The 27,347-nt window shown below is 40.0% G+C and overlaps 4 protein-coding genes across 12 annotated transcripts; 2 read left to right on the top strand and 2 right to left on the bottom strand.

Annotated features, from left to right (window-relative positions):
• Positions 1-928: 928 nt before the first annotated feature.
• Positions 929-12,390, bottom strand: Ubr1 (Ubr1 ubiquitin ligase). 9 transcript variants are annotated; one of them, XM_068283718.1, is made up of 11 exons: positions 12,195-12,390; positions 10,778-11,240; positions 7,689-7,709; positions 6,955-7,155; positions 6,419-6,753; positions 5,325-6,333; positions 4,106-5,264; positions 3,922-4,033; positions 3,726-3,854; positions 2,207-3,653; positions 929-2,147 (listed from the first exon to the last, which is right to left on the bottom strand). In XM_068283718.1, exons 2-11 carry the CDS (start codon positions 10,953-10,955, stop codon positions 1,021-1,023), a joined length of 5,718 nt encoding a protein of 1,905 aa, XP_068139819.1. In that variant the 5' UTR covers positions 10,956-11,240; positions 12,195-12,390; the 3' UTR covers positions 929-1,020. The 9 variants fall into 9 exon arrangements, with proteins under 9 accessions (XP_068139819.1, XP_068139820.1, XP_068139822.1 ...); XM_068283719.1 differs by having other exon boundaries at positions 10,778-11,131; XM_068283721.1 differs by having other exon boundaries at positions 12,278-12,368.
• Positions 12,391-13,048: 658 nt separating this feature from the next.
• Positions 13,049-16,465, bottom strand: IntS4 (integrator complex subunit 4). The gene is given in 3 exon segments (XM_068302723.1): positions 13,049-14,151; positions 14,216-15,325; positions 15,327-16,465. Coding segments are annotated over 3 exon segments (3,159 nt in total). The 5' UTR covers positions 16,377-16,465; the 3' UTR covers positions 13,049-13,152.
• Positions 16,466-16,511: 46 nt separating this feature from the next.
• Nprl2 (Nitrogen permease regulator-like 2) lies at positions 16,512-18,422 on the top strand. Its single transcript, XM_068302724.1, has 3 exons — positions 16,512-16,751; positions 16,815-17,321; positions 17,386-18,422. Exons 1-3 carry the CDS (start codon positions 16,632-16,634, stop codon positions 17,938-17,940), a joined length of 1,182 nt encoding a protein of 393 aa, XP_068158825.1. The 5' UTR covers positions 16,512-16,631; the 3' UTR covers positions 17,941-18,422.
• A 789-nt stretch (positions 18,423-19,211) lies between these two features.
• On the top strand, positions 19,212-27,185 carry Erk7 (Extracellularly regulated kinase 7). The gene is made up of 9 exons (XM_068303443.1): positions 19,212-19,410; positions 19,474-19,770; positions 19,839-20,102; positions 21,703-21,902; positions 21,963-22,153; positions 22,220-22,426; positions 22,489-22,644; positions 22,717-23,322; positions 24,582-27,185. Exons 4-9 carry the CDS (start codon positions 21,819-21,821, stop codon positions 26,809-26,811), a joined length of 3,474 nt encoding a protein of 1,157 aa, XP_068159544.1. The 5' UTR covers positions 19,212-19,410; positions 19,474-19,770; positions 19,839-20,102; positions 21,703-21,818; the 3' UTR covers positions 26,812-27,185.
• The last annotated feature ends 162 nt before the right edge of the window (positions 27,186-27,347 follow it).

Raw genomic sequence — 27,347 nt, 5'->3', positions numbered from 1 at the left:
TGTTTCTTTTTTTTTTTTTTTTTGGATTTTTGTTTTTCTTGTTTTTTTTTAACGACGAATCAATTCTCTCATTTCTTCTCACTTGCTTCACCAACTATTTTTTTTTTCTTTTGAAAGAACAACAAACTTGGCGAAGAGTCTAGGAAAATATATATACGGAAATAAAGGTTTTTCTTGTTGAAAAGGGTTTTTGTGAGGTGTATTGCAACGAAACTCTATATACATAAGGTTCCCTTTCAAAAGTAACAAACAAAAGACAAAACAAAAAAAAAAAAAAAAAAACTTTGGCCGGGAAAAAGTAAAGGATGGATGGACTTGGGGTTTTGTAAACAAAAAAAAAAAAAAACTAGACATATCTGTGGTATTTTTTTCTTATTATTTTTTTTTTTTTATATTATTATATATATATGTATATAACTAAGGAGTGCCGGCTGCGTTTGGCTACTCAAACTATCAACAAGTTCTCTTTCTTTTTCTAATGTTAGCTCGAAAAAATTATGAAAGGAAAAAATAATTAATTAATTAATAAGAAAAACCATGAGATTATTATAAATATTATAGTCTGGTGGTTGGTAGTGGTGGTGGTGGTGGTGGTGGGGGATGGAGGGAAAGCAGCTTAGCAGAAGGAAATAAATCGATAAAGGGTTGAAGTGGGGGGTAGTTGGTGAGGGTTTGGTTAGGGGGTCAGTACAAAGAATTGAATTTATGGTTCGTTTTCAGTTGATAAGTGTTTGGGGTGGAGGCGGGGGGATGGGGATATAAGTAGTAAAATGCTTAGACGTATAAATATGCTCTCCTAATGTTAGTATGTAATAATCACATTGACCGTCGTCGCCGTCGCCATAGCTATCACTCTTCTTCTTCATATTCTGCTGCTGCTGCTTCTTCATGTAATTTTCGTTTTATATATGCTCTCTCTCTCTCTCTCTCTCTCTTCTCTTGCGCATGTTTCAACTCATCTTCCTCCTCCTTCTGCTTCTGCTCCTTCATTGTTTGTAGCTGCAGCTTCCATCCTGCGGACTACATGTGATGCCATTGCGTAACAGCTACATTGGCATGATCATTGAGACGAGCAATCTCCTCGTGTAGATTATGGCCCAGCCATTGCATAAATATGCGATCATATGCAGCCTTACACAAACGCAGCGGATTGCCCCTGCGTAATCCTTGATCCGTCTCGCCATATTCATCCAAATACGGTGGCTGGACAAAGCAACCCTTGCCTCTGCCCAGATACACCACCTGGCAGTCCCGAATGCGTAGAAAGATACCCACTTCGGCACCACAGTCGTGCGCATGATGTGTACATGCTCCCACTTGAAGTTTACCCAGTTCCGGTTGGCAGCAATAGGATTGTCCGCACAGAATAGCCCCACATATTAAGCACATGGTTGGCGTCTTCATCTCCTCCCGCTCATTGTTGGGACAAAAGATGTCCGAGACACTATTGATAAGATCGCTATAGTCATCGTATAGGGGCACCAGCCTTGGGAAGGGGCGCAGACAAGGCACCACCTCCACAGTTGAAGCAGCTTCATTTCGGTCCACTTGATTAACCACATCCGGATGCGAGGCAAAGTTATGCATTAAAGTGGCATAGGTTGTCTCCATATCAAAGTAGATGCCTAACTGGTCATTCAGACCCAGATATTGGCACATCAAATCAAATCGATCCGGTTGATTTGTTGGGAACGTATCCGGAAAGTCCACATCGGTCATACAACGATAGAAGAGACAAGAGCAGCGCAGGAACGAGCTCATTTGGCGCTTAACATATGACAACAGTAAAGCAAGATGCTGCAGATCACATGGTATGATCACATTGGGCAATTCATTCTGCTGCATCTCTGTAGAATGTAAGCGCATCTGCTCTTCATGCTTCTCCTGTTGCTTCTTCTCCAAATGCTGTTGCCGGAGACGAGCCGGGATATTGTAGCGACGATAGAAGTTCACCATGTTGGCTTGAATCTTGCACGGCAATTGCTCGACATAGGACAGCTCTTGCAAAAGTTCTTGTTCATTTTTATCCCGCTGTTTTTCTTTGTCATAGTCAAAACAAATGACGGCCTTGGTGAGATTAGCCAGGAAAAGTGTTTGTAATATAAAGAAGTCAAACATGCTGCCACTTGGTATGACGGCCTTGGAGGCTAAATGAAAATAGAGATATATATTAAACCAAATTTGCAAGTGAGTGGAGGCAACATACCATTCTCGGCCACCATTAAATTGGGCACAACGAAGTTGCATGTGACCATCATTGAGAAGCAATCCCATTGGAGCACACTGGTACCCTTCTGATTAAAGATAGTATCGAGCAGCTTGGCTCCTATCTCCGCCTGAGAGGGTATCTGAGCTGGCAGCAAAATGGCCGAGGACAGAGCACAGGCGCGTACCAAATTGCTGACACAACTCTGATGCCGCATGGGCAGCTCGGCCTTCAGTGGCTTCTGTACAGAAAACAAAAAGACTTCCAACGATTGCAGAGTATAGCTGCAGGTATCCCAGAATGTGGATACGGTGGCCATGTGGCCACTATCGCTGCTTGCTGGCGGCAGGTCACGTTGATTAGCCTGTTGACTTTGCATGGCATTGCTAAGGGCCTTATTGAAGGCCGTCATCACTTCGGCCCAATTTGCATGGAGCTTTGGCTCATCGATAATCTGAATGCTACGCTCGAACTGGCCGACATCGTTAATCACATTCGATTTGCGCAGAATGCGGCTACAATTTGGATATGTCCACATATCCTCATAGGGTAACAGGTTAAGCTCAGCCGCCAAAGTTCGCATGATCTCCACAAAGGAATCCAATGGGATGAAATTCTCTTGTCCCGGTGCCACAACTGGGGCTGGCGAAAACTTTGATAATGCCTCGCTCACCGGAAGCACAGTGTTACTCAGCGTGCGGCAATAGGGACAATGGAACTCCACATTATGTGCCTGGGACAATGCCACCCGATTGCGGTGCGGACGACGTTGTTCCTTCGATTCTTCATTGCTATAGTATTCCTGCCAACAGCTGTAGTGCATAACATGTCCACAGCAGCTCACATGTAGCCCCGTATCAGGTGGAGTTTTATTCGAAAGTGTTAGAATCACCCGCGATGTCTGGACAAAGGCCGAACTAACCAGCGGCGGGCCAGTGGTGGTAATACTACAATCCTCACAGCAGAGTATACACTTGAAAGTATTTTCTTCGGCCTGGTAATAGCTACGGTTCACGCCCAGGCATGACTGCGACTCAACGACAAGAGCTGCTGCTCCTTGCTCATCCAAGTTGTGGCTGCTACTGCTGCCGCTCTCACCTGGTGTGTCTTCCCATTCCATATCACCGCCAGCTGCCTCGCCGTCATCAGTTGTCTTGCTAGTGCTCTCAGTATTGGCAAACATTTCGGCATTTGACTTCATGAATGACTTTTGGGCGCTTTGCATTTGCGCCATTATTTTGGCTCTACGTTCGGCTGCGAGGCGGGCACGTGCCTCCTTCTCCACACGTGCCTGCTCCTCGGAAGTGCGAGGTTGATCTTCTTTCAGGGTTTGCTGTGAACCACTGGGACCATCGGCACCGAGACCAGAGCCTTGGGGTGCTTGCTTAGCCTGCAGTTCCTTAAAACGTTTTATGGTCCATAACACAAAATCTCGGTGGGCCTCCAACTGAAACATTGCAACATGATAGATTCAATAACAAAGTTATATTTTTATATTTTTCTGAGGAAAACCACTTACCCATTGACAGCGAGCCAGTTCTTCTAGCTTATCTAGGATGCCAAATGTTTGCGAACGCTCGTAGAAACTAAGGAACGGATAGTGTTCGCTCAACTCCTCTTGGATAGCAAAGCCGAGCAGATGAAGGATCTGCAGAAAAAATATAGACACTTTCAGATATGTTCTACAATACTTTAAAGAGTTGATTAAAACTTACCTTTTGCAAATGGCTTTCTGTGAAGGAACGGCTGCAAGGATCCAAGGCGCGTTCCATGACTAGTTTGCAAATGTTTAGGAAAACATTGCACTGCAATATGTTGGCCATGGAGCTGCAAACAGAAATTCAAAAGATTGTCATCAAAGGTGTGGGAAGGGAAGAAGAAAAAACTAGTTAGACTTACGTAAAAGCTGGCGTCAACTGCGGCAACATCGGTGGTGGGCAGCAGACCAGCTGTTTTTTATTTTTACGACGCTCACGCTGTAGCTCCTCAGCCTTTGATTTGTCCTCTTTAGTGTAGTGATAGAAATACACGTTGAACTCTTCGTACAGATGCTCTTTGAGCTCATAGACACCTTTGCTATCGACTCCAACTGGCTTCTTAAACGTTGCCACCGAGCTAATGACATTCTCGATAAAGCTATCAAAATTGCCACTATTTGTGTCCGGCAAGGCTCGACTCAGTTCCGAATGGGAGTACGATTTGGTGCAAAGCAACTGAATAATCTCTTTCCTTAGGCGATCCTGTTCGCTGACCATCGATACACCTGGCATCCAACGTTCGCCAATGATAACTATTAAAAGCTCTAGGAACTCATCGATCATGGATAACTGACGCATAAATTCATCATCTATCGGCGATTCGACCAATGAAGTTTCATACGATGGCTGTGCCCAAGGTATCAAGTTGAATTTGTTAAGCACGTGAATAAGAAACTCATTGCTTTCCATTAGGGATGCTCCAATTTGTAAACACACAATGTCCCTATCAAGCATTTCAACGCGACAGCGTACATTGCGATAAAAATAGAGCTGATGGAGCAGGGAATAGCCATTGCGACGCCACATGCCGGCGGCCACCTGAGCTATCATTGCATGAGTGCAGAGTACAGGTTCAATAATTTCCCGTGGTGTTAATTTAGTGAATAGGACCTCATTCTCGGCCAACAGACTATCGTAGCTCATGTCATGTGCCCCCAGATGCAAATAAATGCCCGCATAGAATCGTGACAGGGGCAAATGGATCGAAACTGGGCGTATGGCAACATCGTACATTAAACAATTTGCTGAATGATCGGCAACACTTTTCGATTCGACCTTCTCACTGCCTACAATGAAATTATTACTGACTAGTGCACGTACTGTCATCTTATAGAGTTTGCGCAAAAGTTTCACATCACTTGCCGCCCATTCAATAACTTGCGATATGGTTGTGGCCAGTTTGATGTGCAAATTGAAAGCACATTCCCATTCGGGCTCATAATCCATATGTTGACCAGTTTGACGAGTGATTGACTCCATACCCTGCATTACATTTAGGACTCCCATCAAAGCTTTGCAGCCTAAAGAAAGTAAAGGAAAGAGATTAGACACGAAAATATGAATTATAGTCATACACTTACCATCTAAGAATCCGCTACGCAATTCATTGCTCAATACATCCGGCTTCAGACTGAGCAGATAACGCAGATCATACAATATATAGTTAGCCCTCTTAAAGAACGCCATACTAGCTATATTCTTGCTAAAGTGTAGTGTTTTATTTTGGATAAATTTTCCAATGGCCACATGATGGAATGTATGCAACAGCTTATCAAATATACCCTCATGGGCAATTAAATGATGTGCAATACTCGGCACCGTAAACAGTTGCACACTCAATGAGACAATCGAAAAGGAATGATCATGATCATCGCTAATAAAATCCTCCACAATGGTGGCGTATCTACGTGAAAATTCCTGTGCCAAAACCATTTTATTGTCATATTCCATTAGCATGCCCGAAATGAGCAAACGATGCCAACAAGTTCTTGCCGTTTTCCACAATTTCACATCATACTCCAAGATGTGTCGTATTGTGTAGTCCACATTCTTTGTCTGCACCAATGTGGCAAATATTTTCCGAAATAGATAATGTCGTACAAGGAACTCTTGGAACCAGGTCAACAATTGCAATGCAAACTGTTGACAAGCTACTGAATTAATGTGCAGCACTGAGGTACGCAGGGATTGGCTGTGCCGTGCATTGGTGATTAGACCGCTTGGCGGTATCATTTGATTCTCAATTGCCGTTTTCAGATCGTTGCATTCCTTGAATGTGTCACATTTAACAACAGCACGACCCTCCCTATCGATGGCCGCCACAATTTCCATGGCGTCTTTGTGGCGACATTTGGCTATCTTTGTCAGTGTCTGTATCACCTGATCGAATGTGTGCGACTCATCATTATAGAGCACTGTGCAAAATTGAGTTCCATCCACTTGTTCTCCATCCAAGCACTGCAAACTGGCGTTTGGCTCTATCTCCAGATAGTTGACGCAAAACGATAAAATGGCACTAAAGCAAATTTCGCAGCGCTCTAAAACCGCAGGGGTAAGAATTTTGCTTTCCAATGGATTTTGACGATTGGCCTGTTTAATGAATGGATGGATGGATGGATGGAAGATGATTAATGTATTTCATTGTATCTCTCTCCTCATTCTCTCGATCTCTTACCAAATGAAGTTGACAATATTGATCCTTTTTCCAGGCCTCATTGTCTCCACAATCACAACAGCCACCACCACCCGATGTGGACATCTTGTACTTGTGAAAACGATGTGCCGAACGCTTAAAGCAACTAACACACAACACACAAGTTGGATCCACGCCGCACTCTCGGCAACTGTACGTGGGTTCACCATTCTTGAAGACCTTGCCACAAACGGTTGATGTATTACCCTCTTGTTGTAATTTTTCCAATGCTGCGACAGGATTATCGCCCAACATGAATTCAACAACAACATCGATTATCTCCTCCTTGGACTGTGTCTCCTTGAACATACATTTCACTATAAAGAATAAATCGAATGCGTATAAGAAGAATTAGTACTACCTATTTATAATCATAGCAAGAGTTCTTTTCTAATAATAGTCAACTCTACTGTCTTCAAATGAACTACTACAAAAGCTATATTCTACATACATATATACATATATTATATGTTGCAAGTGTGTTTTGGGTCGTTTTTCGTTTCAATTTTCACACTTACATGACCCGTGGGTCACTCCCCATTTGCTTTCCTGCAAACGTTTGATCTCTTGCAATAGATTCACATTCTTGGCGCTCGTGGTGAGCAGATCCTCGAAGGGCAAGTAGCCAGAATTCATGGTATTTCCATCATCTTCATCATAGAAATCGGCCCAATCGGAATCCCCACTATAATTGCCATTTTCGTCGTAAACGATTTTCACTTCCATGTTAATGTGTTATATATATAGTGTATATGGATGAGGTGTGAAATAAAAATGTGATTAATAATGGGAAAGGATAATTTAACAAAAGGAAGAATAAGCGTTCACAAGAAATTAAGAGCATGCACACACATACATACTTAGCATAAAAATTATGTTCATAAGATATTTTCCAACTTACAAAATGACCTACATACATACACACACACACACACACAATGCAAAAGAATATGAGAATATGGACTATTTATATGTATAATATTAACGGCCTGACACATATACCCCACTACACTCCTTAAGACAAAAATAATTTTGTATTATACATATCTAAGAATACAATTTTTGTTTTTCATGTGTTCCTTCTAATGGAAAACGAACATGATAGTGGGAAAAGTCCTAAGAGGAAAATAGGGTCTCTCTTCCAGACTCGAATCTATTGATCACCAAAACCTCTTACTTTCTAACATTCTTATCTAATCTTAAATTTCTACTTCAAACTTCAAGTTGGGTATAGCTGATCTGTAGTACTTACAAGTTGGTACACTTTTAGAATCTGAAAATAAAATGAAACAGTAAAAAAAATAAAAGCATAAATAATAAAATACATAAATCATAATTAAACGAACTGAATTTATCCATAATACACACACATATACTTTACTTTACATACTCAATTTGAATTATAGTTTTCTGGTTATGTCTTAAATGGCTAACGATAATCCCAAACAATCGTTCACATGGGATCAATTGATTTACCATTCAGCTTTTTTTGACGATATATCGTCTTATTTGCAATCTTATCATAACGAATCCAATTAGACTAACTTTAACTAGACCCTTTCATGTATGTCTACCTCCTGCCTTAGTCAGTATGACATGACTATATAAACTCGTCAAGACGTGCTGATCAATATGTATGTATGGATGTATTCTATATGGTCGATGAAGTGCTTTCTTCAGTGCGTCGGACACCTCTGCCCAAAATGAATAAACTCTTTTCTCAAGGGTACTAAAAAAACACAAATTTCACTCAAACAAAAAGTCAAATTATTGTTCATCGTCACACATACACACACACACACACACAGACACAGACAACAGCAAAAAGTGATTGCGAAAGTTTCTTTTATGGGTGTATTATCAGTATAATCACAATCTGATGATGAGAACGTTTCATGTGGCAATCAGTGAGGAATAAAAAGCTACTCTTTAACCATTTAAATACCTAAAAATCACGAGTTTATTAAACAATTGTAATATGTTTGATGTATTTGATTGAATAAAAGACAAACAACTATACAAATTAAATGAGTTTTTTTGGTTAAAATTTGATAAATCAATAAATAATAACATAAGCCGACCACGATTTGGGGAATTCAAAAAGTTCGAGCTCCTTTAGGTCCTCGAAAAACTCGTAAACTAACTGACTGAATTCTCCAAACTGCCCTCGAATGAAGAGATGTTTGTTTTCAGAGGCCTAAGGCGCAATAGACTGGAACAAAGAAGATCTCCCGACTGGAAACAAACTGAGTCCAGATACCTGTAACCCTATATATAACCACTACACACATATATATAAGCAGTGATGAATTTCTCCAGAGAAATGCGAAATGTATTTACCTAAATAAGAATATATACATATGTATGTACATATGTTCTAGACGCTAAAGAATATACATATAGGAATATATGGGAAGGAATACATTCGGCGTAAAATCGAGGGAATAAAACTAAAAAAAAACTTAAACAAAGGTGCGGTTATTAAAAGTAGGTGGCCAATCGAATTGGCCTTTAATAAATCACCTTTTTTAATAAAGACAACCGACCGATACTATATAATATCCATGTAAGTATGTCTAATTGAGTCAGTTCCGTTCTTTTCGCACACAAAGAAACACAGCAAGCAAGGCTATGCGTAATACTGAGACAGAGAAAGAGGTTGCTTGGTGTAGGAGGAAAACGGACAGACGGTGGGCGGGGTGGGCGATGGGAAGCCATAATGGAACACGTCAGAGCATCTCAAGTTGAATAAACCAAAATCATGTATTTGACTTTGACTTGCCGATATTGTCTTTTTTACCTTCGATTTCATATAGTAAAAACAACAAAAGGTTATTAAATATACATACATATGTATAGCCAACCAAACCATCGATCAATCAATATGCGTTTGTTTAGTTAAACTTGGAGTAGATAAGAGAGTAATAGAACAGAAGAGAATAAAATTAAACTGCATCTGCAGACTAGATTCAGCATTCGGAGGTCAAACAACCACCAAACACTTCGATCTAATGAAATTCAAAACCTAGACACAAAATACTTTGAAAACCCACGTTAAACCACACAAATTCAAGAAGCAAACAATAATCTATGATATATGTATGTATGTATGTGTCTATGTGTAAATACATAGTTTCATTAATCTAAATACAAATTAATAAGAACTTTCTTCCAGAAATATTTTTATTAACAGTTGGGATACAAGAGGTAATCACGGCTAAACATTGAAAACAAAAAATAATAGACTGATCTTTGGCCATCACGGTTAATCGGGGTTACCGGTTAACCGGATCACGAATAATCGAGGCCCGACTGTATTTACATATGTCAGAAAAAAGTTGTGTTTTTGGGTTTATGAAAATCGTTTAATAGCAATTTTATACAAATTAATTGGATTCGAATGTCTCTTGCTATTTTTTTCTTCGTATTATATTATATTAATTAAATGTTGACGTAGTCAATGGATTACGTTCATATGTATAAGAATATATGTATGTGCCCATATACATACATATGTATGTAAATAATCTAGATTCTAGAATACACAACCACCAACTTCTGAAGATGATAAGACCGTGTCGATGGCATTATAATTCCCTACTTTTTGGTTCGAATGCCAATTGGATGACAGATTTATCGGAACATCTATCAGCAACAAGGAAAATAAATTTCATTTTCCTAATTGACAAAAAGTTAGGTTCAATTTGATTTATGTACTATTTACTATTTCGGCCTAATTCGAGTAGTATTTCCTGGATTTTTTTGTTCCATGACGTGGAACACTTCCGGTGCAATTTTCAGCAATTCATTAATGTTTGAGACTACAAATACACATATGTATGTATGTATGTTTTTGCTGCTGTTTTTTTTCTATATCTATGTGAAATCTTTTGGGCTGAAAATTTGTATCATAAACAAAACCGAACAAAGAAGTGTTCGCAGATAGCAGGGGAAATCATTTTAGCTTGGTGTAGCCCTTTTGAACACAGGATATTTTCAAGTCGACTTAATTTGTGTCTCTCATTTAGCACTTGGCTGTTTCTTTAAACTCTCGCTCTCTTTCTATCCTCAATGAGTTGCTTACACTTAGGAAAAAAAAAGCTTGAATAAACTTCTAACGGAATGTGGTGCAAACAAGTTTTGTTGTCGTTGTTGCTGTTGTTGTGGCAATGTGTTTTTGTATACATAATAGATGAAACAAACAGCTGAGTGTGTGAGAAAAAACCATCAACTGAACCGATTGAAAGAAAACTATTTGCGGAAATACAAAAACTGCAAAGCAACAACAACAAAATATAATCAATTACTAAAATAAGTAATAAATACTATTAAAATATTTACCTGTTTCCGTTTCATTTTGAAATTCGAAAAACTTTGGCGATTCCTTCTTAAAAAATTCGATGAAAACTTTGGGTGACAATGTGCCAGACTGTTGTTTCAGACGCCACTCCTTCAGGGGGGAATTGCATTCGGGCTGGGGTGGGGCAACAACATTATCATCCATATCGTACCGATCCATAATTTGAATGGTTTTATTTCCCAAAGCCTTTTTCACGAATTTTCAACAATTTCGGCGTTGTTGATTTTAGTTGCCGTTGATTAATGGACGGGGTCTCTTCCTCTCTCCTCTTTCTCTCACTGTTAGTGGGGTTTTAGCTTGTCGTCCTTCGTCGTCGTTCTCGATGATTGTTATTGCTGCAGTTACAACGTTTGTTGAAATTTTTTTTTCTCGCTATCCCACTCTATATCGTACTGCCACAGATTCGTAGTCCCTCTCACTCTTTCTCACAATATCACTCTTTCTCTTTAATTTAAATAAAATGAAAGAAAGAAATGTCAAAAAGAAAAACCACAAATGAAATGGTAGCAGTCAAACGAAAACAATGAAAATTTTTCCCGAATTTGAATTTAGGATTTGTGCTCGCTTTCCTCTTGACTTTAGTCCTCTTTTAATAAAGAATTGGTTATTGTAAAATAGGTAAATATGTAATTTGTCGCAAAATTGAAATTTTTTTTGTATGTTGCTTTCGATTTCGAATAATTTATGTTTACTATGACACACAGTATTTGGCCCCCAAACACAACTCAAAGATTGATTTAGTTGACACGTTTGGCAATTGTTACTAACAACACAATGAAACGGAAACGAAAGTTTTCCTGATATCACAATTTGAAACAACAATCGTGCGTGCGCATTGAGTTGACATACGAGAATTGCAGTAGTTGCAAATAATTACTTTTTTAATTTTTCGGTTTTGTTTTGTAGAATTATTTCTTGTATTATTTCGTTTAAGTTTTTTTTTTTTGCTTTCTTTCTTATTGTTTTATGTTGTTATTTGGACCAATTGCAACTGTTGCTTGGCAATAATTTCCTTTTCTTTGTATCTAAGAAATTGTTGTTCTTGCAAAAACAAAACAAACGCACTGCCTGACGAGTGGGAGTGAGTGAGAGAGCAAAAGAGTGCGATAGCGCGCATGACAGTAGCACGAAAAACACACACACACACACACACTCGTACGAACTCGAACACATGCACACACAAAAACAGATATTGATACACGGCAAATTATTTATATTTAATACATTTAAACCAGCATTTTTGTTGGCAAAATCTTTTGTTTAATGGCGTTTTTATAAATTCACATATAACACATTTGTTTAATGTTGTTTTTTATTCGAACCACGAGCACACACACACGAGCACATATACATCTTTACACGAGCATACACATGTAGATACATATATTGGTTACATACACTTATATTTTCCTTTTACATAAATTTCACATTTATTTATTTATCCCGTTCACTTCTTATTATCTAAAAAACAAAGTTGTTACACGTTTTGTTGCAATGTCGTAATGTATGCAATTCTCTCTCTTGGCTTTTTTTTTAATTTTTTTGCTACGCGATTTATATTAGCCGTACTGAGTATTCGCCCAGCCAAACTAAATTCGCTCATCCGAAATGAATATTCGCCCAGCCAAACTGAATTCGCTCATCTAAAATGAATATTCGCCCAACCAAACGGAATATTTTCGCCCAGCCAAACTGAATATTTTCGCTCCTCCAAAATGAATGTTTTCGACGAACCAAACTTAATGTTTTCGCTTCAAACCAGGTTTGAGTTCTACTCAAATTAATCGTTAATTTGAATATCTATAGCATACTTTTGGTCACTGAAATATTAGTTCAAGCACAAGTGTTTTAAGTTAAATAGGTGTTCTATTGTAATTGAGGGGTACTGATTACGGCCCTGTACTTAGTTTTTGTCCATCACATCAGGCTTTCGAGAAAAATGTGTTGAAACTTATATTAAAACAAATTCTTTAAGTTTATATAGTGTACTTTTAGGCAACAACCCGAGTTCATAAGTCCGAAATCAACGTACCTAGAATTAGTTAGATGTTAGTGCCATGCATTTATCTTTCAAAACTTCAAATATTGGACTTAACTTTCAATTATTGTGTATTATTTCTTACAGTCTTAACTTCTATCAAAAAAAAAAAAAAAAAAAAAAACAAATTTGTTGCTAAATTTAATCAGTTCAAAATTAAGTCCTTATTAAAAGATCCGCTATTCCGGTACTAAACTACTGTTAAACGTTCGACTCGAAAATAGTTTTTGTCTTTAATAATTATTTTCCTTTCATAACACACAGATGTCGTTAAGAATATACATATACACATACATACGTAAAGAAACTAATTACAGGCTAAATGCCACGACGTACTGGCTTGGGTGCAAACAGGACTTTCGCCGGTTTGCATAGTTCCAGCTCGCTGCCTGGTCGCACGGCCAGACATAGCTGGATTTCGACCAGAGAAGCCTCGGTCCAGACACTATGCGACACTAGAATGGTGGTCCTCAGGCGCACATTGGTCTCATGCTCACCCTGCTCGGTCATGATAGGCTTGAAGTCCGACATTTTTGGCACTACCGTGTGCATATGCTGATCGGGATACTTGATTTTGATGCGCATGTCCGCCTTTTGCGATTCCAGTAGATTGTCAATCTCGGCCACAAATGGCACGGCAGCTATGAGACCTGCCGTTACCTTAATCACATTATCCTGTGACTGCAATGGGCATGGCTCTAAAATATTGGCCACACATCGACGTATTTTATCGTTAGCCGGCGGCAAGGCCAGTGGTGGAGCATGTTGGACCAGTGGCAAAATTTCACGGAACACTCGGCCGGGCTTTGGATCGGTAATAGCATCTAATTTGCTCAACAGCTGACGGGTAAAGCTATCTGGCTGAGCATTAGCCGATGTTGTGTGTGATAATGACGACGCTTTTCCATTGCTGATTGAAACATCTGGCCCCGATAGGAGTTGCATTGGCTGTTGCTCTTCATCCTCCTTGCTATTTGCCTTTATGAAGGCACTTATATCGCCGGCTGTTTGTAACAGCATTTGACATGGACCCAGAGCGCTTTGGGAACGATCACGTACCACGAGCACCAAATGCAAGGCACAGGCACGCAGTCGCAATTGCTTTACCTGCAAAATATCCCCGTAATTCAGCCCGGAAAAAGTGTGCTGTAGCTTTAGGCAATTGCGTATAAGAGCAGCCAGAGATTCCTTGAGAGGGACACGACTCCGTTGGGTGCTGGTGCAGCGTTGCATTTGTTCGATTTGAATCTGGGCCGCCAAAAAGGTCTCCAAAAAATTTGATGTGCCATACATATCCGAGTCGATGGCTCCCAGGCGCTGAACAAGAGAATGAACACAACTTTTAAATAATAGGATAAAAACTTTCATTGGCTAATCTTACCTGTAGATTGCTCTGGGCGGTTTGTAGCAATGCCACTCGTTCATCTGTCATTGTGAAAATCTCTTCAATGTGATTGAGGATCATTTGCAAATAATTGGCCGATTTGCCAGCGGCTTGGACCACCATGCCATTAGAGGAAGAGGCTCCTTCGATGGGCAGCTGTGGAACCAGATGAGGCATACTATCTCTTAAATAGGCGTAATGACGATGCGTGGCCGTGGGCAGGAGACTGATGATGGGTACCAGATGCTCTGCAGCATTGAAAACCAAGATCAAGACACAAAGATATGCCGGATCCTCGACATCCCGTTCGGGTGTTTCGAAAAACGGGTGCACATAAAGCAAATGCTGGGCAACAGCCATCACTAGATGTGAATGCTTTTGTCCAATTTTTCTCATGCAGGCATAAGTGGAATGTCGATCCTGGGGATATTTGGCCAACACATCGAGCAGCTTTTGTACTACCATCAGCAGGCACGTCTGAGTTGATACGCGACAGGCACCAAGCATCAGATGCAAACCCTCGCGCACATCCACCGAGTAATCCTCCAGCGAACTAAGCATAATTTCCAACTGATCCTCACGAAGAACAATGTGTCTGGCAATTGCTGTTAAGCTGTAAATGGCCTTGAGGCGCACATCCTCAATCTCGTCGTTAAACATGTCCACAAGGAAGTCCAAACTGGTTACAGCAAAATCTGGACGCGACAGGGCCAATTTACACATCGAGGCAACAGCTGCCGTTCGGACCTCAAGAAATTCATCTTCCAGCCCATGGATTAGAGCGCCACAGGCTCCGCTGGCTATAATCGAAATACTTCTGACGTCCAAATGCTCTTGTGGGGCGTCATCGGCCCAGCGTTTTCCCGAAGACCACTCACCACTAGTGACAAGGCGAGCTCCTCTCTCGTGCGCCGTCCGCTTGCGTCGGAGATTACTCATCAGCTTTTTGTCCAGCGTTTGGTTAAGAAATTCTCGACTAACTAGTGTCATGCCGCCAAGCAATTCGGCGGCAAGGACTCGAATTTGAAGTGAAAGATCACACAAAGACTCACAGACCTTGCTAAAGGCGGCATCTATCATGCGGATATCCTCTTGTTCGCCTCGCCCCCTCCGAGCCAATGATATGATCTGGATGACAGTTTCCCAGCACATAGACAAGACGTAAGGCCTCCATGCGCACACATTCGTAATCGTCCTTCATGGCCTCCACAGCCCGTTTATATAGCACCGCCGGCAATTTGGAGCCGCGTTCACCTAATGTTAGCAAGGCATGTAGAGCCTGTGCCCTAACACCAGAATCCTGAGAGTCTATATAAAAGGCCAATTTCCATACGTAATGCCGCTCACTCTCCAAGCGGGTAGAAAAATTACCAATTACCAACATGGCATTCTTTTGCGTATGGGTTGAGCCCGAGCGCAGCTGCTCTTTGGCCAAATGAGCCACCTGCGTATTATAAGACATGGGTACCAAGTGACCACGACGTTGTCCAATCCTATACAGACACATCATGCCCTTGGCCAGCACCTTTTGGGCAGTCTCCTTACGCAATAGATACATAAAGTAGTCAATAATTAGTGTTACTGCCTGCTCTGTGGTGCATTCACAGCCCAGGCCACATAGAAGTTCGAGCAGTTTAACACGAACCGAGGTATCGCTATCAGGATCTTGTAGTTGATACAATTGGAATATCTTTGTTGAAGCCTCCTTCAGTTCCGCCAAATCCACATTTTCGTAGGTGATCTCATCGGTTATTTTTACCAGCACCTCGAGTAGTTCCTTGGTGGAGCGGCCAGTTATGGTGGTGCTGCTGCTGCCCGTTGTCGTCTGCTGACCCTGACCACTGCTCAAAAGCGGACCAGCACCAGAAGCAGGTACAACTGTGACACTGGTGTTGGCATCCACCACCGTACTGGCACCAGCACCAACATCTCCGATGGCGCAACTCCCAGCACCGGCTATTGTATCAGTTGTTCCACTTGTAAAGTACGGTTCCAATTGGCTCAGGACATGCAGTTTCTTTTCGGTTGTCTTACTTTTTGATTTGTTTCTATTGATCGCCGATGCCGCCAAAGTCTGTAGGCGAAGCTTCTTTAGCGGAGGCGCGCCATCAATGGTCTCCACATAGGAGCCATGGGTCTTTTTAATGGCCAGTGCCATTGCTTTATAATAAACTTTTGATATAAACTCAAGATTTGCGGCTTCTTTTATTTGGTTAAAACTGTGGCACACTGTGCTGCCAGACGTTGAACTTCAACTTAGTGGCAACACTAGCAAAGTTACCCAAGAAGCATTCTGTAGGTATCACATGCAACATATGGTTGGTAATCGAAAGTAATCGATTATCGACAACAAAATTGTTTTGCACAAAAACAAAATTCTTCCAAAATAAGATGTGAATTTGTTTTTGGAAAGATGCATTCCCACGCAAAAGATGGATCCGGAATTAATGTTGGCGGCAGTCATGAAGGCAAAATTCGCTGCATTTTCCTCAGTGAATTCCATGCCACTGCAGGTTGCAAAATTAGCTGTCAGGTAATGTGTATGAAATTTCACTGTCATTCCAACATTTCTGATTTTGCCCTTCCCCATTGACAGGTTCCAGATAATTATATATCCAAGGAGGTATTTGATGCCATTAACGTATACATTATACCGAAACAGCATCTGCAGCGATGCATACTTACTGTAAATGCCATGGATGTGAAAATTGTCGGTTATCCGGTGGGTATTCAGGATCAGCAGAAATATGCTCGAAATGCGTTCCTCTTCAATTTGTGTTTCGTTTGCGATTCTCGCGCACGTTCTGTTCAATATGAGCCTGTTGTCAAGAAGCTATCTGAATACCTCATCATGATGGAGGAAGAATCGAGCATCCTTTCGCGGGAAGATAACAAAGTGCGTTTACAGAACATATTTGAAACGGTTCTGAGGGATTTAAATGAGCGCAAGGTGGCCACCATTGTGGAAGGTGATAATACCATATATTTAAAGATTGTAATGCATAAACCAGATCCTCCGGCTGTCAAGGATCATATGGTCCCATTGTTATTAGATAATTTAAGAGACACGCCTCTCGAAAATTGGGATTTGACCACACAACAGGTAAGGAAATACACCAATTACAATTCCAAGACTGAGCCATTATTTATTATTTTCTGTTTTCTAGATTTTGCCATACATTAATGGCATTAATCACGTTGCTCGCATTGCAGCCGAGGCAGATGTCGAGACGGATCTGGTGAAGTCATGTATACAAAACTTGGTTTATTATGGTGTCGTACAGCTCTTACCCATTCTTAAATATGGTAACGTGTATATGACCCAAAATCTGAAGCATCTCATTCAGAGCAGTGAATTGAGTAACGCTTGCCGCAAATATGTGGCTCTCAATCCGGACAAGATGTTGCCCAGCGTTCAGCGTATATTCCAGTTCTATGCCTCGATGACCCATGGCGTTACCTTGCGTGCAATTTGCCAGCGGCTCTGTCCACAGAATCACAATATTGATGAGCGAAAGATGGTTATCTTTGGGCTACAGCACAAATTTATACGCTGCATTCACAAATATCCTGTATTCACGGGTTCCGTGCCATCTGGTAGACAAAAAATGTACACGGGTCTAATCAGTTTTGATGAGATATGCTGTAAAACGGGCCTTTCGCCATGCACAATTGAGCGAGACATTGAAAAGGACACAAACGTGACTGTGATTTGGAAATAATTAACTTAATAATCTTCATAAATTCCAAAAGCTGCTGTTACCAATTATGCCTAAAAATAGACACAAGGTGCCACCGCAAGTGCCGAAAGTGGGAGCGCATATGCCGTCGGATCAAGAACCAAGGCGACGCCATGGGGTGTTAAAAATGATGTACCAACTCCAAAGAATAATCTAAATTTTAACTATTTCATATACATACATAGATAATGTTTGGTTCTAGCTGCATTTTTAAATACAAGTGCATGGAAAAAATTGCAAATTTTCTTATGTTACTCTTAGTTTTTTTCATTTGTTAAACAAGATCAAAGATCTAAATTGTTTATTAATTTTATTGTTGTACCACAATTTTATGTTTTTGGCCATTAATTTCTCCAAATTTCTTAGATAGTTTTCAAAGAATGAGGAATAATATAAGAAGGCATGCTTTAAGCATATAACCATAATGATAATTTGTATTTACATACAATCTTTTACACATTGTCAATCAACTGTTTTAGATATAGTCGATTAAAGCTGAATTAACTATACATATATAATATAAATCTAATGTTTGGTTTGCCTTAATAACAACTGATTTTTTGTTCCAATTATGCTTTTTTAAGACGTGGAAAAATAGTATCGGCTTAAATGCAGTATAGTAATGCCCAAACTGTTCTAAAACAAAATCGTTTCGTCTGACTTCTGCTTAGAAGTCTTGAGCTTCCTTTGGTCACCATGGTCACTGTATTAACAAGTCTCTCGTTGTAGCCTTGGCAACATCGCCATCGACTCCTGTCTCGCTTATTCATATTGCTTCTAGTCCTGTTACCCATCATCCATATGCTATTCCTGAATATAATAATAAAAAAAAAAAAAACAGGAATGGAATTATGTATTCGTATCAATCGGTTAGGTTGCCATGCGCTATGGATACCAATTATTTAAACCTCACGTTTGTTATTGAATGCATTTATTGATAGCAACCTTTAGAACTCTAGAAACGTATCAATTTATTCCTTAGATATCATTCTAAGTACTTAGTATTAGTATTAACAAGATATGGAAGGACACTTCCCGCGGTCATCGTAAACTTTGAACAAATATCGATTGCATTAGCTTAATTATTATTAGTATATTTGATATCGTTATCATTGTGATTATGAGTCCCGGATAAATCAAACTCGAAATCGAAACGAACAAAAAATTCTCAATCATAGTAAACTGTGAATAACATTTTGTGATATTGGCATATTGAGCATGTGCCTTAGCCTCAGTTATAATCTGGAACTTTTCTACTGAACACACAAAACCGATTTGAAAATAAATAAAAAAAAAACACACAAACACTTTTTGTATATACCAAAAAAGCAAAAATATATATATATATCAAAAAAAATATATATATATAAAATAAGTTTCTTTTGAATTTATTGGTTTTCAAAAAATTACAAAAAAATAAAACGCGACCGTCGAGCAGCAATAGACAAACGGGTAATATACCACACACACACACACACACACACCTATAGATATAAATATATATTTTTCAAAAAGGTGAAACCCACCCGCAAAATAAAGAACAAACTTGCTCCCGGAACTGTAAGTGGATCGTGCAAAATTTTTCAAATTTGCGACGCGGTCAAAAGAACTCAAATTCCGAGCCACTTTGGAACTTGCAAGAGAAAGCCAGAAGGAGAGAGACAGAGACAAAGAGAACGAGAGATTTGTTTTATCCCAAAATTTGTATAATTTGCTTGTTTGCTGGTCTCTGGAGAGAACCCTTGGCGTTATACATGCGAATATAGAAGGAGGACCAGCAGCATATAGTTCTATATAGAACATATAATAGAGGTATGTAATCTAGAAACCCGTCTTCGATTCAATAATGAAGTACGATCCATCAATTGGTTTTATTGCAGTTTGCGTGTTTTTAGTGTGTTTTTTTTTTTTTTTTTTCGTCCGTCTTCGGATTCCAATTACGTTTTGTCTTTTACTTGTGACAAAAAATTACCAGTTTAACGCGTTCATCAATTATTCATCAAGCAATCAACACGAAAACTTCCTGAATGCCAAAGCAAAAGGAGGACCAACGGCAGCAGCAGCAGCAAAACCCAACAACAACAACAACAATAGGCTGCTGTTCCAGCAAATAAATATATTTATATATATATTTATTTTATCGGGTAAGTAAAGACTAAATGGGGGGGTAAAAGTATTCAAAGGGGGGCAGATGTTGGGTAATATCCTACTCCAACTTTAAAGCATCCTTAGGAATAATAGGTCGAAATTTAGGCTACTTAAGTTAGCTACATCCTTTGATTAAGTTGGCAAGTCGAGGCGCCCAAGTTGCCCATATATCTATCAGTTGTACATGGCCAAAAAGTTATAGCCCTTCTCCTTCGATTGAAGAACATCTAAGAATTCGAATTGTAATAAATTTCTGTATAACCGACATCAAATTTATGACAGGAATATCAGAGTATTTTGAGTTTTTCATAAATTTTTACTTTGAATTTCCAGTGCCAATAGTTGGCCCTCTGACCTCCCTTAAAGATATGAATTTGACATTTAGTCAGAAATAATATATTAAAAAAAGGCATACGCACTTAAAGAAAGACAATTTCTTCCCAAATCATTCAGACTTTTGAAGAAATATATCATATTTTTAAGATTTTCATGTTTCAAGTTTAGTCCTTCTGTTCATTTAGTTGCAATTCTCAACTAGTTCTGGCATTAAAGACATGATATGACCATTCTAATTTTGGAGCCAGCGAACTATGCTGATTATAGAACTTAATGATTCTTAATTGAGTAAGCTTCGTAGATGAACTAGTCGTCTGTGAGAATGTCCTCATTCTTGTGTCATTTCAAGAAAGTTCTAATGGGGTTTGCTAATACCTTCTCCTTGCCGAATTTCGTGTGTACTTTTTGGGCTCGTGTTTATCCTGCTGCAAACCAAACACAACAACATCAAAGGTTGTGCAGTTTTCAAATGTTTTGTGCCAAAAATTTGTTGGACAAATTCATTTACTTTAATTTACCTTTTTCTCTTGATGGCATGTCAAAATTATATGCCCAAAAGGCCGCCAGGACACCCCCGCCGTCCACATATGTATGTATGTACATATATCCTGTCACATATCATATCATACGTGTGTGCCTGGGTGTGTGTGTGTGTGTGTGTGATTGTGTATTTATTTTGCGGGGTTGCCCTAGGCACTTGAGGCAATTCCGGATAGTCTCATTCACATCATCTGGCCCAGAAGCCACACAATTGGAATGCGCTGTGCTGTGACTTTCGCTTTTTATTTTCATTCTTTTAGCCCCGATCGATCTAACAATAATTTAGTTTCAATCAAATTTGTTTCACGACTATTTATTCGATTGCTTTTGCTTTTACTTTTTCTTTCTCCACCCTCGTCCCCCCCCGGACAAAACACTTGAATGCCTGGCATATACACATATGTATGTATGACATAGAAAACCCAAAAACAACACGCGAACCTCCTTTCGGATGCTCTCGAATTTGAGCACCAAAAAAGAAAAAGGACCCCCAAGACTACTTGGAACGTGGCACAATACACATTAGTATTGTGGGAATTTCAGTTCAGGCGCATAATTTAACACTTACTGTCCCTGCCTTTGTCCTGTAGTAAGTGCTCAATTTCCTTTTCATAATACCCATTGCCATGAAGAAGCGGAAGATAGTTTTCCTCAAGATGTTGCCACTTGTATTATGGGGGTTAAGCTTCATTACAATGCTTAAAAACATTTATTTTCCAGAATTGAAAGCGAAAGACTCTAAAGGATAAGATATCTATCATCAGTATAAGTCGAAGGGGAAGCAGGGAGCAGGGAGGAGAAGCTTTAGCTTAAGCAGATTAAAGACATCGAAACCGATGGCTTCGTTACCGGCAACTGCCCATGATCGACGTATCCATGAGTTGGACCAAAATGTTGAAGAAATCTTTGATGTGAGAAAGGTAAGTAATAACAGGATACACATCCTCGATATGGATTAATCATGCATTCATCTCTGATAGCGTTTGGGCAAAGGAGCCTATGGCATTGTGTGGAAGGCAGTTGACAAACGTCAAAAGGAGACAGTTGCTCTGAAGAAAATCTTTGATGCCTTTCGTGATGAAACCGATGCCCAACGTACATATCGTGAGGTTATCTTTCTACGTTCCTTTCGCCATCATCCAAATATAATACGCATGTTGGACATTTATAAGTGAGTCATATAATGATATTTTTTGAAAATCGAGATTTGTTTTAATATAAACATTCCGCATTGTAGGGCTGGCAATGATTTGGATTTTTATTTAGTGTTTGAGTTTATGGAAAGCGATTTGCATAATGTGATTAAAAAGGGTGATGTACTTAAGGATATACATAAACGTTTCGTTATGTATCAATTGATAAATGCCATCAAATATATGCATTCGGGAAATGTTATACACAGAGATTTGAAGCCAAGTAACATATTGATTGATACAAAATGCAGGTAAGTTAGTTATACTACACCCCCGCCCACCCTCTGTACCCATTGACCTTTTATTTTTTAAGACTTAAAGTTGCTGATTTTGGTTTGGCTCGTACGCTTTCCACCAAGCGTAAGTCGACCGACTATGACAAATATGATATGGACAATGAGGTCATGTTGACAGATTATGTGGCCACACGTTGGTATCGTGCACCAGAAATTCTAGTTGCCAGTCGCAAGTAAGTATCAGGGTGGAGGTGGAGATTTGAAAGGTTTCCTTTCATTCACATTCACTTTGGACTACTTGATAGATACACAAAAGGCATTGATATGTGGAGCTTGGGCTGCATATTGGGCGAAATGATAAGACAGAAGCCACTTTTCCAAGGCACCAGCACTATAAATCAAATTGAAAAGATTGTCAACGCCCTGCCCGATGTTACGCCCCATGATATTGAGTCGATGGGTGCCACTTTCGGTTCGGCATTGCTTAGTAAAAAAATTGTACGCGATCGACGATATTCGTTGGATGAGATGTTACGCAATTGCTGTGATGATGCCATGTCTTTGGTGAAATCGTTACTTATACTCGATCCGGATGCTCGTATGACAGCCAAAGCGGCCATTGTCCATCCGTATGTGAATCGTTTTCGCACTGCCTCAGCTGATATGGAACTGCGAGCGGATGTTGTTCCACCGCTTCAGGATGATATACGCTATAGTGTGAATGAATATCGTTCAAGTCTTTATGATATGATAACCCTAGAATCTCGAAATTCACGTACCAGTATTAGTGCTCGTCCCAATCAAACGGCATCTGGTGATGGTGTTAGTGGAGGCAGGGGAGGTGGAGTTGGAAGCGGTGGTCATAATCCTGCTGCTGCTGCTGCTGCCGGGCGTTCATTATCACGGATCAGGTAAGATTTGCTTAAACTTATACAATTTTATGGAAGTTGGGCTTGGGTCAGGAATATGATGGGGGCGGGGGTAATGAGGATGGCGGCTTAGGTTTTGGGGATTGAAGTTGAGTGTGTTTTGGTGCAAGGAAGTCTAGCTGCTCACTCGGTTTTTTCAGATATCGTCGTCCGTCATAGCATAAGCGTTCAACGTCATCTACAGCCACAATGACGAAGACATCAAATTTAAAGTTACATCAATCATTTAAAGAGAGGGAACAACAACCAGTCATCTGGAAAGATTCACTTCATCATCATCAACAGCAACAGCAGCAGCAACAACTACAACTACAAGAGCTGCAACTATCAAAGCAGTATAAGAATCAACCCAAATCCCAGCATTTACACTCGACCATGAAACAATCATTAAAAAAATAACATCTAATGATTATACAGTTAATAATACTATAACAATATATGTAATCAATGCAATTTATAGGATATAAGCCCACATACTTAGCCGACTGATAATATGGATTATAAGACCTCAGATCAGTTTGTTCAATTCCTAGATTCAAAGTAAATGTGTAAATTATTAACTAAGAAAGGACAATGAATGTTGTAGTTATCCGATTTTGATTCAATTTATAACTCCATTCTCCATCTACATATCAAGTTTTAGTGTGGTTTGTAGATACAGATATAGGAACTAAAATTCAATTTTATACCATTTAACTGTAAGGTGAAATGCCATGTTCGTCTGTTTAAGCTCCTAGATCTCAGGGACTATAAAAGTTCGAGCTATGAAATTTGGTTTGTAAACTTCTAAAATGGTTACGCAAATGAAGTTTATTTTCAATTTCGGCTCGCCCCCTTTTGTCATCACAATACGTACATATATAAATTTGGTTTGAAATTGTAACGAGTTTCACTTGGTTTACAGAAGTCGGCGCGACGACTTCATTTATTTTGGAATGAGTTATCAACAATTACGGTATATTATAATGTAATGTTGCTTATTTTTAAAAGAAAAAAAAAACGAATTATGTACGACTGGCTCATATTGTGTATCCAGGAGAGCAAAAACTATTAGTCCAGATTAGGAGTAGATTTATGTGTTTCTATTCCAAGCGTGTAGCATTGAGAAATAATTTCTTCAAAGACTGACCGATGTGCATCCCTTGTCACCAATTCCAAATGCCTCCTCATCTTTACCTTGCGCTGAACTACTAATATGTACATCCTCATCCAACAATCTTCAATCGTCTCCCATCTCCTAGAACCGGCGACCGGCCGATAAATCAATCAGATGGCAATCCACTTGGAGTAAATACGATTCATCGTAATTATACACAAACCTGGTCGGAACCCAACCAACATCATCATCATAATCATAGCCGCCATCATCATCATCGTCCACATGGTCAGCAGGTGCATGTCGGATCACCAGTAGATCCACCGGACAGTTCACAATCTGGCGACGTGACACCAACCCCAGGACCATCAGGATCACAAGGATCACAAGGACCACAAGGACCACAAGGACCAACACCACAAGCGCCGCCCCATCGTTCGGCCAGTCAGGCCCCGCCTGGAGCTCGTGATAATAGCCATATGGCTCTACGCCGCGAACTTGCCGCTGTGGTGGCCACAGCACCGCGTAACAGCAATGGGAATATCCTGTGGCACCAAGCAACATTGAATAATCATAATCAAAATAGCCGCAATCATGGTCATGGTCATAGTCACGGCCATGCTCATGGTCATGGTCACGGACATGGTCACGGTCATGGTCAGGGACATGGTCACGGTCACACCCATACAACACATCATGCTCACGGTTATGGTCATCATAGTGTTGGTAATCAACAGCAAACAGCGACACACACTTCTATGATGTGGCAACCACCACCAACAACGATTTTGCCATGGCCAGAACATTTGACATCGACTTCGATTCCGACTCCAGTGGAACAGCAGCAGGAGCAGCAAGACATGGACTTGAGACTGAGAACGCGCTCGCTACGCAAGACTTCCCAGGATAAGGCAAAAATAAAGCCCAAACTTCACCCATTACCCGAGAGCCAACATTCTGGAAAATCTGAATCCGAACCGAAGACATCCTCACTGCAACAACATGTTGAACGTATGCTGGCAGTTCACACTGATAAGAAAGAGGAAGAAAGAAAGAATGCCAAAAAGGAAGAGGATCTTTCATACGAGCAACAGTTAAGCAATTTCACTGCTGCTCTAAAGGCTCTGGAGCTGCATCAACAGAAGAAAAAGAAACGTAATGAACGTATTGAATCCGAATCCCGTCCATTGCCGACGGAGTCAAAGCCAAAAGAATCAAAGAAACTACGAGTGGTGGGCACACCAAAGGTGGCTAAAGCAAAAGATTGTCCATCCCAATCACAACCGCAGCAGCAACAGTCGCAGTCGCAGTCACAGCCGCAGCCGCTGCCAACGGGTGATGGGGGAAGTGGAGAATGCTTCTACACACCTATGGGCACACAGCGTCAAAGGAGCAGCAACAGCAGCGACATAACCATTGGCGCAACCTCTGCCACAGCCAATGCAGCTGCGGCCGCTGCCTATTGCTATAAATCTCGTATTCTCTATCTGGAGTCGGAGATGGCCAAATGTAAGCGGCAATTGGTTGACTACGTGGAGGATAATAAGGAACTTCTCAATCAGCGTCCCCTAGACTATCATTATAAGCAATTGCAAACAGGGATGGAGAAGGAGGAGGAGGATGGCGAAGAAATTCCACTAGCTTCACTTAATGCACAACAAGCCAAATCGCCACAAAGTGATTCCGGTGTAGAAATCGAACAAAGCGGTGTCGGTGTCAGTGTCAATGGCGGAGGTGGCGAAGGTGGATGCGTAGCCGGTGCCGGAGGTGACCCCAGCTCGAGTCAAGCTAATTATAAAACCTTAAAGATGCAACAGCATAAACAAAAGCAATTGCAAGTCAAAGAGTTTCTAACACGTGACGATGCTAATGCCTTTGAGCTACGCCCATGCAAGACTAGAGTCTATCATGATTTTGCTGACCATCAGCGGCAGCACCAGCAGCATCATCATCAGGAACAGCAGCATCGTCATGAACGACAGCAGCAGAAACAGCAGCAACAATTGCAACGGGAGCAACGGGAAAAAACAGAAATGGGATCATTTGAATCACATCAGCACCACCATCAGAAGCATCAGCAGCAGCACCAACAGAAACGTCACCAGTATCAATCTGGCAATGATTTAACCTTTGAATGCCAACATTTCGTCACTTTGGCTGCAGCAAAATCGGCTGAATCGCGTAAGCTGCAGGTTCATCAAATGCCGACTGACTTACGTCAACAATTTCATCATCATCATGATCATCATCAACAGCAACAACAACAACATCATCAGCAACAATATCAATATCACCATCAATCACATCATCATCAGCAGCAACCACAGCACCAACGTATGCGTCCTGAGGATATTCAGGAAGTTCAATTCTTTTAACCAATTTTTCGAATGAAAGAGTTAGATATATTAAAATCGTTTCTGTTGCCACCAATATCCATAGATATATCTAATCTAATCTTAATGTACTTATCAACCAACAACAACAAAAAAAAAAAAAAACAAAAACCAAATGAAATTTCGAACAAGTGTCAATCAATCAATCAATCAACCAATCAGTCAATCAAGAAGAAGTTTACCATAAAGACATGAATATAATCAATTTGCTATATCCTGCTATTCATCTGAATGGGAAAAAATTTTTGGATTAATTTTTGGCAGTTTATTGTTTTCCAAAATATGTTGTAAATTTTCATTTCAATTGTTATATATTCGTAATAATATATAATATATTCAATACGTAAAGAAAGTAATTTAAAGATTTTGCATTTATTCGTACATATCGATCAAATTTGGCATCCAAAGTTTCTGGACATCCAAATAAACATTTTCTTGGCTACTAACCAATTTCAATCCAAAAAAATATGTTGCCAACATTTTCCATACTATTGATTCTTGAAATCCCTTCAAATTAG

This window comes from Drosophila tropicalis, unplaced genomic scaffold (genome assembly GCF_018151085.1).
Source record: "Drosophila tropicalis isolate 14030-0801.00 unplaced genomic scaffold, ASM1815108v1 contig_158, whole genome shotgun sequence".
Lineage (NCBI taxonomy): Eukaryota > Metazoa > Arthropoda > Insecta > Diptera > Drosophilidae > Drosophila > Drosophila tropicalis.
Note: the sequence above shows the minus strand (reverse complement) of the source record. Positions and strands in the feature narration are given on the sequence as shown.

Coding starts and splice junctions, on each gene's coding strand:
- Ubr1 (XM_068283718.1), bottom strand. CDS start 10,955: ATGGATCGGTACGATATGGATGATAATGTTGTTGCCCCACCCCAGCCC. Junction 6,754..6,954: donor GGGAGTGACCCACGGGTCAT/GTAAGTGTGAAA, acceptor TATTCTTTATAG/TGAAATGTATGTTCAAGGAG. Junction 3,855..3,921: donor CAGAAAGCCATTTGCAAAAG/GTAAGTTTTAAT, acceptor TTTTTTCTGCAG/ATCCTTCATCTGCTCGGCTT.
- Nprl2 (XM_068302724.1), top strand. CDS start 16,632: ATGCATTCCCACGCAAAAGATGGATCCGGAATTAATGTTGGCGGCAGT. Junction 16,752..16,814: donor GTTGCAAAATTAGCTGTCAG/GTAATGTGTATG, acceptor CCCCATTGACAG/GTTCCAGATAATTATATATC. Junction 17,322..17,385: donor GGGATTTGACCACACAACAG/GTAAGGAAATAC, acceptor TCTGTTTTCTAG/ATTTTGCCATACATTAATGG.
- Erk7 (XM_068303443.1), top strand. CDS start 21,819: ATGGCTTCGTTACCGGCAACTGCCCATGATCGACGTATCCATGAGTTG. Junction 22,427..22,488: donor TTGATTGATACAAAATGCAG/GTAAGTTAGTTA, acceptor TTATTTTTTAAG/ACTTAAAGTTGCTGATTTTG. Junction 23,323..24,581: donor CGTTCATTATCACGGATCAG/GTAAGATTTGCT, acceptor CCCATCTCCTAG/AACCGGCGACCGGCCGATAA.